This window comes from Haliaeetus albicilla, chromosome 19, assembly GCF_947461875.1.
Source record: "Haliaeetus albicilla chromosome 19, bHalAlb1.1, whole genome shotgun sequence".
Classification (NCBI taxonomy): domain Eukaryota; kingdom Metazoa; phylum Chordata; class Aves; order Accipitriformes; family Accipitridae; genus Haliaeetus; species Haliaeetus albicilla.
In genome coordinates, this window is record NC_091501.1 from 8,759,952 (window position 1) to 8,775,406 (window position 15,455).

Genomic DNA, 15,455 nt, shown 5'->3' on the forward strand with positions numbered 1-15,455 from the left:
ACGCCCACGGAACGCTGGCACCTACCGATTGCTGGGCTGAGTTCGCGGAGCAAGATGACACAAGAATGTATGGATGGTTCATCTTCCTCATAGTCCTCATGGTTCGGGTCATTAGGGGTAATGGGTTGGCTCAAAGAATTATGGGCATTATTGTAGTTATTGTGATTTTAGCTATTGTAATAATTTTACCTTGTTCAGCTTGTTAAGTAAACTTGGCATCCCTCAAATAGCACTGGCCAGGCCATTGTAGAACGAGCACATCGAACTTTAAAGGCCTTACTCGATCGGCTTAGGGAGGGGGAGCAGGAGGAGCCCTCCTGGTTACAGGAAAACACACCTGCTCTCCGTACACAGCGTCTTCTGTTAACTGCATTAACTTCACTAAATCAGACAGTTCGAGGGGATCTGGAAGAGACGGCGGCGCAACGACACTTTACGAACACGGAAGAGAAAGGTCCCTACCTGTTGGTCCGCGTACGTGACTTTCAGACACGCCAATGGGATGGGCCGTTTGAGTTGCGTTGTCTTGGGCGAGGGTATGCCTGTGTACAGACACCTGAAGGGCTACTGAAATGGGTTCCTAGTCGTATGATTCGTCCTGCCTTAACCTCGTAGTGTTTGAGTGTTTTTTCTACAGGTTGCTGTCATCCTTTCCTGGCTTGTGACACCTTGGGTATCTGCTACAAACTTCTGGCAGTGGATGCGAAGCCAAGTGGGGGACCCTGATGTGTATCTGGATGACGTCCCTCTCAGAGTCCATCAATACGTGCCTTTATGGGATCCGGCTGTCAGAGCTCGCAGCCAGGAATCCAGGTGCCTCAGACATTAAGCCTTAACATCAGTGCACCAATGATAAACCTTATAGAGTAATAGAAGTAATTCTTTCCAAGCCTCATGATGTATCTGTATAACTTTCAATCTACCTCCTGTGTGAATTTCTATAAGGGAGCTCTTTGCTCTTCAGGGTAAATGGGACATTTACGGGTGTTTAAGATGGAGTGTTTCAACTTAGTTGTAGAAATATGTTTATACTCATAGTACTTTACTTAGTTATTTCTTGGTGTGGAATTGTTCATAATAATAGAGGCCAACTCGTCATAGAGAGGGGGGAGATGTAGGGTTCGGCGTTCGGAAGATCTCGCGATGTCACGGAAAGTTAGAGGGTTAGTCGCAGCCTTATGATGTGTCTGTAATCCCACCTACCCTTGTTAGTATAAAAGGAATTGACTGCGCAATAAAAGGTGGAAGTTGGCGCTCACACTGTGTGTGTTATCTGTCTCTTTCCCTGGTCTGGGGGTGATCAGTGATCTAATCGCGGCACCTTGATATGCGGCGAACGCTACATGAGGGAACAAAATTATCTTCATCTGAGTCAAATAGAAGGAGCCTCTGAGCATTTGGTAAAACTGCATTGGCTACATATGTGTTTAGAATAGATTTGTTACTCATTTTTTATGTGATCATGATTAATTGGTGAACTTCAACTGTATTTTGTTGCGCAGCAATTCACGCTGAGCCATGGAGACATCTAGCAGTACAAATCCCTCTGGAGATAAGGTGTTGTATTAAGAGACTGACAGACTTTGGCTGGGCATTTGAAGGATATATTGACTTTAAAATAACTCACCAAACTAATGCCACAGAGTGAAATCTACAAAGATGCAGCTATTAAATACTGCCACTCCAGCTATCTAACACTGGAAACACTTGGGAGTGAGATGCAGCATAAGAGAAAAATAGAAATTATTTTTCAAAGCCAGTTGGCATCTTGAGCTTATTGTTTTCCCGGACAGCTGGGCTGTTGAGGAAGCCTTCTTACCTCCTGGGGAAAGAGAGCAAATGCTCTTCCTCTCTCTTGCGATGCCCTCGGACTCATGCCTGAAATGGTATTGACAGCTCTCCAGAAGAACTGTAGCACATCCATTTTTAATGGCAGGCGAGCTGTTCAGCATAGCAGGGGGTGCATGAAGCTGAACAGGCAAGCGAGGGGAGGATGCTGTAGATCTCCACACATCTACATACTTGTCATTTAGACTGGCTAATTTGTAGTTCAACAATATGTCAGAATAAATGATCAGTGATTTAAATGAAGTACTTAAGACTGAAGAGAAGGAATATTTCTTAGTGGTTAGATCAAGGGACTGGGAATGAGAATTGTTGAATCTTGTTTTTTCGTAGCTCCATTACTAACTCACTGGATGACCTTAAGCAAGTTAATTAACCTATCTGCCATTTCATCCCTCTGTAAACTGGGGATAATAATGTCTGCTTCAGAAATGGGTTGTGAAGAATAATTGTTTCTTAGAAAATGCTTCAGCTTCCCCTAGTGAAAAACATACTACAGAAGTAAAGTATTATTTTTACTTTACCAACAACATGAGCATAATACTTTAAAAGGTAATAGTAACAAAGATGCATCTTTCTTGGCTGGAACAAAGTATTGCGGGGGGAGGAAAAAAGGAAAAATATTAAAATGATGGAATCAGTTGAGAAGAAATAATGGAGACATCTGACTCACTGCTGATAAAAGCTCTTGCAGTTTCTCTTCCATTATTCCTTGCAGAACTCATCTGAAAGGACATCCATCAAGGTTTTCAAATGGGGTCAAAACAGCTGTCCATCTCTAACTCTGTTTGACCAAGTGTAAAAACAAAGAGCAAATGAAAATGTTCCAGCAATAAAATTTTCAGGAAGACATCAATCTCTTAAACAGAACACCCAAGGAGATTGGTAGGGTCTCTTTGGGTTCAAGTTTCTGTTTCTGCATGCTGAACTCTTGTCAAGATGCTGTCTAGCATCTAGACCTCTTGGGTTTGTGAGCTGTTGGGTCCCCTGAGTTTCGGCAGACTTTGATATGGTATATACCTGTTGACCTCCACGGTGCAATCCAATGGAGATTTCTCTCCATGTTTTCCTGGTTTAGGTCCCTTCTTGTCTTAGGGTATCTCAACCAATGCTGACCACAGGATACATCATTAGGTCTTTGGGAGCACTCTAGATACCCATCCACTCTCTGACTGTCTCTATTTGCAAGTCAGCAGGTTTTCCAAGATCTGGCTGGACTCCCAGTTACCCAGTCATCTCAGTAGCACTCTTTGTAGACCTAAACATCATTGATTAGCCTTTCTCCCTTCTGTAGTCTTTTGGAGGCAGAGCCTTGGAAACAGGTAATTTTTTGGTTTTAGTTTGGAGTTCTTTCCTTCGGTCCTGGTGGGTGACATGAAGCTGCTGTTTACTATGTCAGGGTAGCCCCAGGATACATGCAGCGACCTTACACAGCACTGGTAACTGGCATTGCTCTTTGCCTCAGAATTTGCCTGTCTAGAGAAACATAATCAATCTTGCATGCACTTCCCAGCCTCAGTTTCTTCAGCCTGTGGGAGCATTCTTCTGTCTGGCGGGCAGGTTTTGGGGAGTATTCAGGATCTTTCTTCTTGCAGCTTATGCTTGTCTTTTTAGCTGCAAAGGTTTTTTTGATTCATCTCATTCTATCTGACCTTGCCAGTACTCAGGCTGAATGACCCCTGCTCCTACCTCCTACATGTGCTCTCTGGGCATCTGTTCCCTTTTTCCTGTGAAAAATTCCTTCTCCAGATTTTATGGTTATGAGTCCCAAATTTCCTTTTTTCCATTTTTGTCCGTGGGAAATTTTGTTCCTTAGTCCATTTCTCTGGAAACAATCAAGAGAATTAGCTTCTTGCAGGCCAATCTCTTTAACATACCTGTTGGGCAATCAGCATACGGTCATTAAGGCCTAGTACTCTTCATTGTTTCTTGTTATGTGGGTACTTACTTGAGGCCTTTACAGCAAAGGTGAATAAATACATGTCTTCCGTGGCACAGCAGTTCTCACTGGAACAACTTCAGAATATGAGCCATAATGACTATGTTGCAGATGACTGAATACCCCAAATAATTGTCAAAAGCATATCAAACTCCTCATTTGCTCTGCTGTGGTGGGTAGTCTGCACAAATTACTCTCTGGAGGTGTTAAGACCTTCTGTCTTCAGTTGCTTGCCCTGAGTCGTTCAGGCTCAGTCCTGCTCTGTGAATGGCCCTGTTGTACTTAGTGCTAACCCAGTATTCAAAGAAGGGCCAAGTTTGTTGCCGTGGTCTTAGAGATGTCCTCCTGCTAAGCCATTGTTACACTGAGCTTACTGGAAGTGCTGGAGATGCCTTGGAGTGCTCTTCTTCCATCAGTTAAGCAGACAAGCAGCTAACTACTACTGAGCTTTGAAATCCAACTGTGTCCAACCTGGCTGCAGTGGCCCCAGTCTGCCCTAGTAACGGGTCCATTCTGCTCTGAACAGGATTTCCGAAAATGGCAGCACGGGGCTGTGCCTGCAGAACTGAGCTTTGAGGTCTTCACAATTGCAGCTGCTGCTGCCAGCATGCAAGTCACGGGCAAATGGTCAGCTGCTGCGTGGGGTCTCCAACCATAAATCCTCTTGACTGTAGGGATCACTCTGGCCCTAAGTCAGATATGTGGGAAGGAAAGCGACTCACTGTCCTGGCAGGACACTCCAAACAGGCACTTCCCTCAAACACGTTGTACCTACCGAGTTTGCATCCATTCACTGCACTGTAATCATCTACGTTGTTGCTGTAAAGCACTTTGAGATGCCTAGCTTCTGAAAGGTGCTCTAGAAGAGAGACATCAAGCTGTACGTTTCTGTAAATGCCTCATTTGGTGTATCAGATTTAGTGGTATTTTTAGTGGTTTATTGGATTGCAATTTCCAATGAAAAATAACAATGGCATGTGAAACTAACTGTTGTGATTTCAACTCAGTGTTGACAGAAGAAGAATAGTCCTTAAGGAGCTGCTGCCATCTCTTAGAAAATGAGCACTGGTAGCAATTCTGCTGAAATGTATAGATTTTCTTTCCTCCTCTTTCCTTTATTCTTTGTTAAAACTAACAAACCAATGGCAATTGCATGGAAACTAGGTCTTTTTGCTTAGGCAGTCATCTCTTCCTGCTGCATGTTTCCCACCTGGAGCTCTAATCCTTTCTTTGTGATCTAATCAATTCCTCAACAACCAATTGCGATATCACAGTGCTAAAGTTTTGTGTGGGGAAATGAATGAATGAACTCTGAAGAACCAGATACTTTATTTTCATGCAAATATTGTTGGTGGTAATAAATGAGGAAAGGTAAATGCAAAACTGTTGAAGATAGCAGCATACTTATGTCTAAATAGAGAGTTTATCACCCTAGATGTCAGCTGCTTTCAGAGAGACACACAATGTATATGTATATACATTCTTTTCTTTTTTGATTTTTAAATGAATCTACTCTGCTAGGACTTCACAGCCAAATGAAATACATGAAGATTGAGGTCTTACTTCTGAGTCATGTTCCAAAATTGAGTGTTTTTAGAGAACATAGTTTTTCTAAGCAGGTGCTATTTTTGGTTTTGCTTACTGGTTTTCTTCCCAGTCCCTTCTGTGATGATTTCTTGTGATCTATGAATTCTGATTTTTAACTAATCCTTGTTCTTCTATTGTGACTAAAAGAAGCAACAAATTGAATTGGCAGCTGGGAGCCAATCACAGATGTGATACATTCATTACCAAAGATGGTGTTAGTGGTCTACAAAGACTGTGGCTCTGTCTTTCAGTGGATTAGTTCACAAAACACTGCTCATTGGTAGAACTCATGTCCAGAAATCTCTCTGGGAATGAACAATGGGTTCTGAAATCTGTCAGAAGCTTAGGGAAGGTTGTGTAGTGTGACTTGCCACGTCAAGCAAACTAACAGTACTACAGATGCACCTTCATATAAGACTGCCTATATGAACTAAATATTGATGCACTACAGCAAAATCAGAATTATTCAGGCTTTAGTGTATTGAAGATCAATGTGTTAGAAGCAGCTTTAAGAATAAAAGTAACTTCTTACAAAATATGCTTATTATTGGCAGCCAGAAGTCTGAGTTTTTGCTCTGAGTCAGTACTCTTTGGCCCTAATATCTCATCATTGCCATCCTGGATTCTTCTTGCTATCTCTATAAAAGTCGCAAGATCTATGAATTTTAATGAGAAGCAATATCTCCTGTTTTCAGCTGAGCCCAATGATGGTGATGTCGAAGAGCCATCTTCCTTTTGTAGCTGGCTTTAAGCAGCAAGTAACCTTGCTATATAACTAACTCCTGCATTCACAGCAATGTCACCTTCATCACTGCAGCAGACAATGGGTTTTTCCTGCAGCAGGATTTCGGGTAGGAGGCTGGGCTTGATGTATCCGTAAGGTAAACTGGGGGAAGCACAGTGGGGCTTGTATGAAACAGTAGTCCTCTTAGCAAGGCATTTGGGGAAACAGATCTGCAGGAGAGAGTTCATGTGAAACCTAGTCCAACTCAGAGAAGAAGCTGTAGAATATGAAGATGTTGACTACCAAGTTGGCAAGACAATAAGCAGGAGGCATAACAGAGTGGCTGCTGGGATCACAGAGTGCACCAGAGTGAAGCTGAATCTCTGTTTGTGAAAGCAAGGTCTGAGATGTGTTTTCTGTTGTAGGGAGTGAATTTGAAATAGCCCTGAGGGCTAAAGATTGCCTCTATGCTTTGGCTGAGTTGTCTCCTAGCCCAGAACTCCCTCTATCAACAGAGACTTACACATGTGCAACTTAGGTGTTTTATTTTTCTTAAATATTTTCTTGGTTCTCCTCTGACATTGCAAGAGCTTGAGTGTTTACTCAGGACTCCAGAGAGACAGGCACACACCTGTGAGTGTGGTACACATTTGGATCCTAACACCTTGAAAAAGATAAAACTCATGGCAACACCTTTAAAGGTGGAGTGATAGGTTCCAAGTTATTCTGCAGTTTACCACAGTGCGCATGAACAGTCAGTCTGTGTGGAGGTGGTGCAGGGATAATGTCTTCAGTTGACTAAGTTTGCCTACCAGGCCTTATTTTCAGTAGCTTGTAGCTTTGCTAAATTTTAACTGCTTGGGCTGACATTTTGCAAGCATGATGTTCACGCTGGGCAGTTTGAGGGAAAGTTTAATTATAATTTGCTTCAAAAAAGTTCATCCTTGTTTTGCCTGAGCTTAAAAATATTTTTGGAGATGTTCTGATGAGAAGCAGTGTCCACAGTGTAGCCTTAGGTTGTTAACAGTGATGTGGTTTTGACAGTTGACAGCTAAATAATAAAGAGTAAGTTTTCACAGGAGGAAGCAATTTTAGTGGAAAGCTCCCAGTCATTTGTTTTGTTTTGTTTTGTCTTTGGAAAAACAGCATCATACTGTGGTTCTTTTTAGTTGGGTACTGTCTTTTACCTGTCTTTGTGTGAGGCCATTTAGGGTTGGCCATTCCCTCAGCTTTATTGAAAAGATGACATAGGACTGCTCACCTACATGTCTTCCCACTTTCTGCTCAGCAATTCATTTTGCTTCCTCTCCAAACAAATCTGTTCTTTAGATGCTACACTCCATTCAGCTGCTGACCCCCTGATTAATTTTGTGTCAGCTCATGCATGCTTCTCCTGTTTGTCACAACTTCAGGTCACTAAATCAAGACTAAGAAAACACCACAATAAAAATTGCCCGTGAATTGCCATTCACTTGTGTCTTGTGTTCATGAAGTAAGATACACGATCAGGTCCTACTTTCTACACAAATTCTGTTTCCATTCATGGTAGGTGATGGATGAACGAGGACTCTGCAGTCCTGAGATGGCAGCTGTTTGGTGAAGAGTTTGGAGGCTGTGTAGTGAGCCTAGCAGATGAATTCAGGTAGGAAAAATCATGGACACATGGTTCAGGCAATTGAATTGAAATTGAAAATTTGATTTTATTTCACCCTTTGTGAGAGTTGCGGTTATGAAGCTAGGTGACTCAGATAAATGACATTCTTCCCAACTACTGTCCATGTGGTCCCCATTTTCTGTGTATCCAGGTTCAGTCACCCATACACTAATTTGTAGAAATACTGCCCACTGTGTCTAGAGCCAAGGTAACTGGGAGCTGTTCTCTGAGGAAGGAAAGTGCTAAGCACTCTGAAAGTTTTGGTTCTAAGCTTCTTTAATTGAGCACCCAAAATACACTGACATGTTTGAAAATATTGGCTTTTATCTCTGTTCCTCAGCAGGGAGCTGTGAAGATAAATTCATTGATGTTTGTAAAAAAAACAGCCCTCAAACACTACAATGAGAACACCACTATAGAAAGGCCCATGAGGAAATTAATCATTCTGTATTCAATACAAGTTCTGGATGCTCTGCAGTAAATAGTACATGCACCACACATTGGATGATAAGGATAGGAGAAAATTTGAATAGCGTTCATTAAGTGAGCAACATCCATCCTTTGTGCTGAAAAAAGCGGGAGACCCATGGAAACAAAAATCATGTAATTAAAGATTGTATCATAATTTGTTTGCATAAGGGGTGAATTAATGTTGCACGGGTGATCTTAAATCTGGCATTCACGAACTTGCTTAACTTTGCAATCAAAATGGGTTTTTTAGAGAGCAAAACAAATGCCTTTGGGGAGTTGGCAGGGGGGAGGGCAGAAGATGTCCAGCTAGGTGTTGGTGTGTGCAGCTAGATACTAGTGTGTGCACAGCTAAACACAAGTGTGTACATAGCTGTGTGCCTAATCTCCATGTGTCTCTGTGTGCGTGTGTGTATGGCTAGGTTGTGTTTATGCAGCTGGCTGATGTTTCCTTCTGAAAATGCCTTTTTCTATTAAAAAAAAATGATAGAAGGAGCATTAACAGCTGGTTTAGATGCCCAGGTTTTAGTCAACAAACTTTTATATGGTGTTTTGTGGTCCAGGTCTTCCTTTGTAGAGCATCTGCTTGGTTCTGAGTCACCTGAACACCCCAAAATCTGTTTGACTGACGGGTCAAGTGTTTGTGGGAGTTATCATAAGATGCTTCTATGGGATAGGCAGCATCTTTTATGTCTGTGTTAGTAGAAGGGTTGGCATGCTGAGGATTCACCCCCACCAGTATCCAAGGTGCATTGGAACGATAAAAAGCATTAGTAGATATAATTTGTTATATCTGTGTTTGGTTTGATTACTGTCTTGTATTTGAAATCCTGTAATTAGAGCAGTGAACTGCCTCCAGAGCCAGTGCTACTCCAAGTAATACAACACTAGTATGAGTTCCTTTGTCTTCAGTAGGTGGTTCATTACAAAGGATGAAGGCTGGAGGCCATGTAAATTGAACATCACCTCTTGGGACGTGAAGATCACAAAGAGAGAATGGAAATACTGAGGACCATCTCTCCCTGTTGAATAACAGTTAGTGGTACAGATCCCTGGAAATGGGAAGAACATTGACTTGCTCCATCCCCTCCCCCACTAGATGGCACTGAACTCTTTTTCTTTAAAAGAAAAAAAACAGAGGAGGAAGAAGAAAAATATGGTGGAGGTCATTTTGATGTAAAAAAAAAAAAACGAAGAAAAGCAAATTGCAATTGGTTGTCCATTAACTCTGCCCTTCCCCCCTTCTAACCCAACACCCCGCCTGTGTGTACCTTGCTTCGTATAGGCGCTCCCTTTGCTTTTGTGTCTGAAGCTTTCCTGGAAGGCGGTGGGAGATGGTAGCTGGAGGATGCTAAGGAAAGCAGAAACGATCCTGGGAGAGAATGGAGAGGAGACCGGCCCTGTCTGTAAGATAACATCCGTGGTGAAGTCTAGCAGGCAGTGCACAGGGCTTGTCACAAGGAATTTGCTCTGAACAGACTCGCCGGGCTCCACTTCTCTGTCCCATGCCTTCAGACATTTTTCCTGTGCAACCATGTGCTTTAGCTTTCCCTCTGGATCACTGAAATCGTAACCTGCAGAAAGGAAAGCCTCAGCTTTCAATCCTTTACTAAAACTGCATTTTCACTCCCCAATTCATTTAAGACCCATGAATTACCTTCCTTTGCCAAGATGCCCTTAATTCACTGTAGGGAATAGTTTCCATGTAGTGTGCCCAAGTGTGCGTGGAGTTTTGGGGGGTTTTTTAATGCCTTTCTCCCAGCTTACATTCATCTGAAGATCGACAAGGATTGTTTTTTTCCCCCTGTGGCGAGACGGGGGTGGGAGGAAGAGGCTTTAATAATGATCTGTTTGCTCCAAGAAGGGGCTGTCTATAATAATCCTGTGAAGAGACAGAGGAAAGGTTCCTAATGCCTGCAGCAAGCAATATTCTGCCCCTCCTGAAAAGAAAAGGAGATAATGATGATGAGGGAGAGAAATGTTTAATTCTAAGAGTCAAAGTGGAGCTCATCTGAAATCCAACACTTTCTCCTACATTTATATATTTAAGGTGACTTGCAGGAGGATATAGATTGCCATCTGATAAAGCTACAAATGCAAGCAAAAAAATAAAAATGCATAGAAACTGCCACTGAAATGTCTTTTCAGAGAAAAAGATAAAACCTGGAACTGCATGCCAATTTTTGGCTTTCAGACCCATATTTAAGAATAAGAACAGGGAACAAGTCTGGCTTCTCCAGGGACAAAAGTCCCCCTGCCCCAAACTCTCTTACTGCCTTGGAGTGTGAGGGAAAAACCCGGCACCTGGACCTGCCTGGGTCCAACAAAATCTTGGCTCTTTGGACTATAATCCTAATATTAAACTAGAAAAAAAAAATGTAGGTATGATTACATTATATGATTTTCCTGTCCCCTAACATATCTTTGGCGAATATAATGAGAAAAACAGCTCTAGTAGCTGGGTCCTCCATTTTGCTCTTACCCCCAGTTTTCCAGTTCTGTCTAAACTTCCAGTTTAGACAGAAAACAGTTCTGTCTTCCAGTTCAGTCTAAATAGGGAATAAATGTAGCAGACTCTTGTGCTTAAATCGAAAATCCAACAATCCTATCAGCCAAAAAACACGTTTGGTAAAATTAGGCTTGTTCCCTGTTCTCATCCTCCAGCTTGAGTCTTGATGCTAAAAATTGACAAAGAAATCCAGGTGCACTCTCATCTCTGTGTGGGTGCAATACAAGAAACCTGTTCGCTTTCTTCTTATAGGAGCCAGCAGCTTTTTGACCACAAATCTCTAAATTTTATCTCCAAACAGACAGCAAGTATGGCTACTCCAAGCCCACTATAAAATTTAATTCTTTTTATGTACTGACATGTAGTTGCTTGAAAAGTCCAGTTATAGAAGTGGACCCACCTGTGCTTAACTGTTTTTAAAAAGCCTTAGATCCTTAAATATTTGCCTTTATTATGAACAACAAAGGGAATTTACTGCTAAAAAGAAACTTAAACCAGTGCCTTGTTTCAATAAAACAATTAACTTTAGACCTTTCCAGATACAGTTAATATTCATAACATAACATTGAAATTTTGCAATAGAGCTGTTTCAGAGGATGCGGATGATCACAATGTCTATGGTTTGGATGACCAACTTTCCTTTGAAAGTTTTGTAATCATGCAAGGGGGTTAGACAATACAGTACCTTTCAAACCAAAAATTGTTTAATGGAAGAGATGCTTGTCCATAGCTGAAAATCCCAGCTGACTTGGGACCTGGTTTTGCCAGGTAAAATGGAAAGAGACATCTTGCCTTTTTTGATTATACAATTTAGTTTGGGGCCAAAACTGGTAGGATCCAGCTGTGTGTTTTTTTCTGATGCAGCTGTATTCCACAAGAAAGTCCAAGTATGTACTTCTACATGAAGAGCTACTATGTCCCCCCTCTGCTCTCCCCACTGGAGCAAGTACAATTTGTGTAGCTAGGGTTAAAAGCCAGCAAAATCCCAGCACTCCCCTCTTGGGGCCAAGGGCTGTCACCAGCCCAGGGGCTCCAATAAAGGCTGTGCTTATTTTCTATTCAGATAACACAGCTTGGGCTTCAGGGGCCAAAAGCTGGTGGGATCCAGCGTGGATGTAGATTTTGGCGGCAGTTGTCCGTGGAGATGCATCGGGCTGTGGACATTTTGGTGCAGTAGGAGCAACCGCGTTGTTTGCTATTCGTGCCGTGGAGTTGCTGGTGTGGGGGAGCCAAATATTGCATGGGGCTAACTAGGTCCCTCCACCAGCTCCAGGATGCTGTGGTACTCACAGACCAAGGATGTGCCAGGAACTGGAGCTTTTTGATGCAAGGCAAATGCCCATGCTTATCTCCTTTTTAAACAGTACAGTTCAGAGTCTGGAGGCCTCAGTTTTCTGGATCACACAGAAGGTCTTGAATCCAGGGTTTTTCCAAGCTCATGCTCTGTGTTACGTAGTAGGTTGGTATTTTTTCGTGCAGTAAGAAACAGCTCCGCTTGTCTTGGATTTGGTCGACACAATGTAAGGGCTTGTGACCAAGAATGAGCAGGAGCCAGTTAAATCCAGGTTTTACATTTTCCCGTCTTAAAAAAGTAAGGCTTCGACATTTCCTGCCTGGGAAGTGGTGCAGTTTATCTTTAAGGAGGCTAGAGAAATAAGAAATGAGTCTCACGTTGCATGGGTGACATCACTGGCTTTTGGCTCAGCGCTCTGTATTCTCTGTCTGTAGGCTTTAGCCAAGGCTGCAGGGCTCGGTGTTTGAACAAGGAAAGATTCCCAGGTGTACAGAAGATTGGATTCGCTCTTATTTGGGTTAAAAACGGTGAAATGAGATTTCTAAAGCTTGGGGACTCCAGCTCGCCTTCTGTTGCACTTGATCTCTACAAGATGGGTGAGTTATTCCCATTAGAGAGAAAGGGAGTGGAAATTTAAGGAGAAAAAAAAAATGTCTGAATATATAACTGCTGATGCTGGGGATACGATTCGTACGAAGCTGCTGAGCTAAAAACCTCAGCTCCGTCGTGAAGATCGGGCCATATGGCAGAGAAATGGTGCAGACCGAAAGCTGTTGACAACAGTTAGGGGCTGCTTTCCTCTCCCCGTGTAAGGTGTGTAGCTCCCCCCCCCCCCAGCCGCCCCTGTTTGTTTTGGTTTGCTTTCCCCCGACCTCCCTCCCCCTCCCCATCCCTTCAGCATCCTTTTCCAGCCAGCCGTAGCCCCAGCCCGCCTTCATCTTGCAGATGGCTAACGTGCCGCCGTGTTAGCAAAACTGTGCACAACACATCCCCAGCGCCGGGGACGAAGGAAGATTCCCCCCCCCCCCCATCCCAGCGGAAAGGGGAGGGGGTGGCGGTGGCGGTGGTGGCGGGGGGGGGAGCGTGCGTGTGTGTGGAAGAACGATGCCGGGGCCGCGGAGCGCTGCCAGCGCTGCCTAACGGGTCCTGCCGGGGCCGGGGCTGCCCCCCGCCGCCTCTGCCCGGCCCGCGGAGCGGGGAGGCTGCCGCTGGGGCGCTCCGGAGGGAAGGGATCGGGGCGTTACGCTGCCTGGATGACAGCGCAGACGACGAGGCTGGCAGAGAGAAGCCGAGGTGTCGGCCGAGGCAAGATGTCAGTGACTGTCGGCGAAGTCTGCTGAGGGAGAGGGACCTGTGCGCGCCCGCCGTTCCAGATCCCGCCGGGGAGGTTGTGTTTTAGCCGCGATTTAAGACGGCGGCAGCAGCAACGACAGCGGATTGCTCCCCCCCTCTTGCTCCCTCCCCTTCGACCCCGCTTTAAACCCAAGCGAGCGACCGACCGACCGTCCAGAGGATGATGATGCCCTTGCCGAGGCACTGACAAAGAAAAGGCGAGTCACCCGTTCCCGAAACCGGGATAACCGGCTGCGTGCGAGCGGGAGGTCTCTAGCTGTTGAACTTTTCTGTCCTGTGATGATGCTGTGGTGAGCCTGCGGATCTGAAAGCCATCTCTTCTGGATTTCTGAGCTGGCCAGATTGAAAGAGATTAATGGACTGATCAGCCGTAGCTTTCAGGTCTCTTCAGGGGGATCTATTCCTTCAGCCCCTGCCGCTCGGGTGCTCCTGGCGAGGGGAGCAGGACATCTTTGTATAGGTGGGTCGCTGGCTCGCTCCCGTTCGAAGTGGAAGGCTGCATTGCTCCTCGCCAGGTCTCCTCCGCAGAGGAGAAGAGGCAGATGAGACTCCAGGACTGCCTCCAGGGCAGAACTTTGTAGCGCTCTCAGCATCCCTCCGCAGCGTGGATGTGAGCCACGGGAGTTGGGGATGTTGGAGGCAGTCTCTGCCAAGTGACACCTAGCAGCTGCTCCGGAGGCTTTTGCGTGGTCTCACGCTCAAGGGCTTTGCCTGTTGTGAAGATGTCCATGGTGTTTCTGTGAAGCTGAGGTATGGCTGCTGGAAGGTTACTGCTGTATGCTGGCCTCTCTTTAGCTCTGTGTGCCCTGGGCATGCTGGCTGTGGCAATCTGCTCTGACCATTGGTACGAAACTGATGCCAGGAAGCACAGAGAGAGGTGCAAGAGCATCACCACTAAGAGAAATGATCCTGGCTTCATTTATAACTCCAACAACAACCTGCCTCTCAGGGCCAGCAGGTCTAGGTTGGACCGCTGGGAAGGGAAACTCCTCTTGGCAAGAAACAGGAGGCAGATCTTTGCTATGAGCGCAGTCGATGAGTGCAACAGACAGTACAACTCGACCAACATGGGGCTCTGGAGGAAATGCCACCGACAAGGATTCGACCAAGAGCTGGAGGAGCTGATTGCCAAAGGTAAGGGCTGTTTTTTACCAAATGAACGTGCCAAGTCTTCCCGAGCTGAGCAGAGGCTGAGCAGAGCCATTTGGGCTCACAGATGGGAGCTGGCGTCTCTAGCCAAGTACCTCTCCTTGCGATGGGTGAACTGGCCTGGCTGGGCATCGCTTCCCGAAGCACTGCCAGGACAGTTTCCCATGGGGTCTCTACTGCTGAGGCGTGGGGTCTGGGGAGCAAAAAGGCAGTGGGGGTAAGAGCAGACACACCCCAGAATGTCTCTCTCATGTCTCTGTCTTTCTAAGCTTAATATAGTCTGCCCATCACCATGGTATCAGATTATTTTCCACATACAAATAAAAAGTATTAATAAAGCAGACATTGGATTTTTTTTATTTTTATTTTTTTTGACCCTGGTGACTCAGGCAAAGTACATATTATTTTATTGGAGGCTACATGTGTCTGTATTTCATCATTCCCTTACTGAATGCCCCATCAGTCCCAAAATACACCATTTGCAGTGCTCACATGTAGGCTTTTTCTATCCTCAAATGGAGAGTAAACAAAGAGAAATGCTAAAGAGCAGGAGGAAACCCAGCTTACTCTTTACACTGAGCTATGTTTTGGAGTATTTTCAATGTCTACAAAACATTAAATGAATTTATTAGGAGTGTTAGAAAGGAATCATTTTGTCTTGGGGTGGAGATGCATCTGTTTACCTGTAGCATTTTTGTGCTATGTTTTTTCTTGTCTTTTGGTCCTTCTTCTTCTTTTTTTTCCCCCAAGGTACCAGTTCAAGGTGATGGTCACTTTGCCTCAAATGTTTCTTTGATCCGAAGTATAAGAAGGGGAGATATGCATAAAACCCAGCCTAAACATCCTGTCTACAGAAGATGTATGTTTTTGCAGGATGATGAGGGTTTCAGTAAAGGATGACAGCATCTTTGCTACCCATGCCATGGTTACTCC

At 44.5% G+C, this 15,455-nt stretch overlaps 1 protein-coding gene across 1 annotated transcript in view; it reads left to right on the forward strand.

The window, feature by feature from the left end:
- The first annotated feature begins 13,097 nt into the window (after positions 1-13,097).
- The window catches only part of TMEM178B (transmembrane protein 178B), a 233,943-nt gene continuing 231,585 nt past the window's right edge, over positions 13,098-15,455 (forward strand). Inside the window, exon 1 of the mRNA XM_069807545.1 lies at positions 13,098-14,507. Within this exon, the coding sequence (XP_069663646.1) occupies positions 14,126-14,507 (382 nt within the window). The 5' untranslated portion in view covers positions 13,098-14,125. The remainder of the gene's footprint in view (positions 14,508-15,455) is intronic.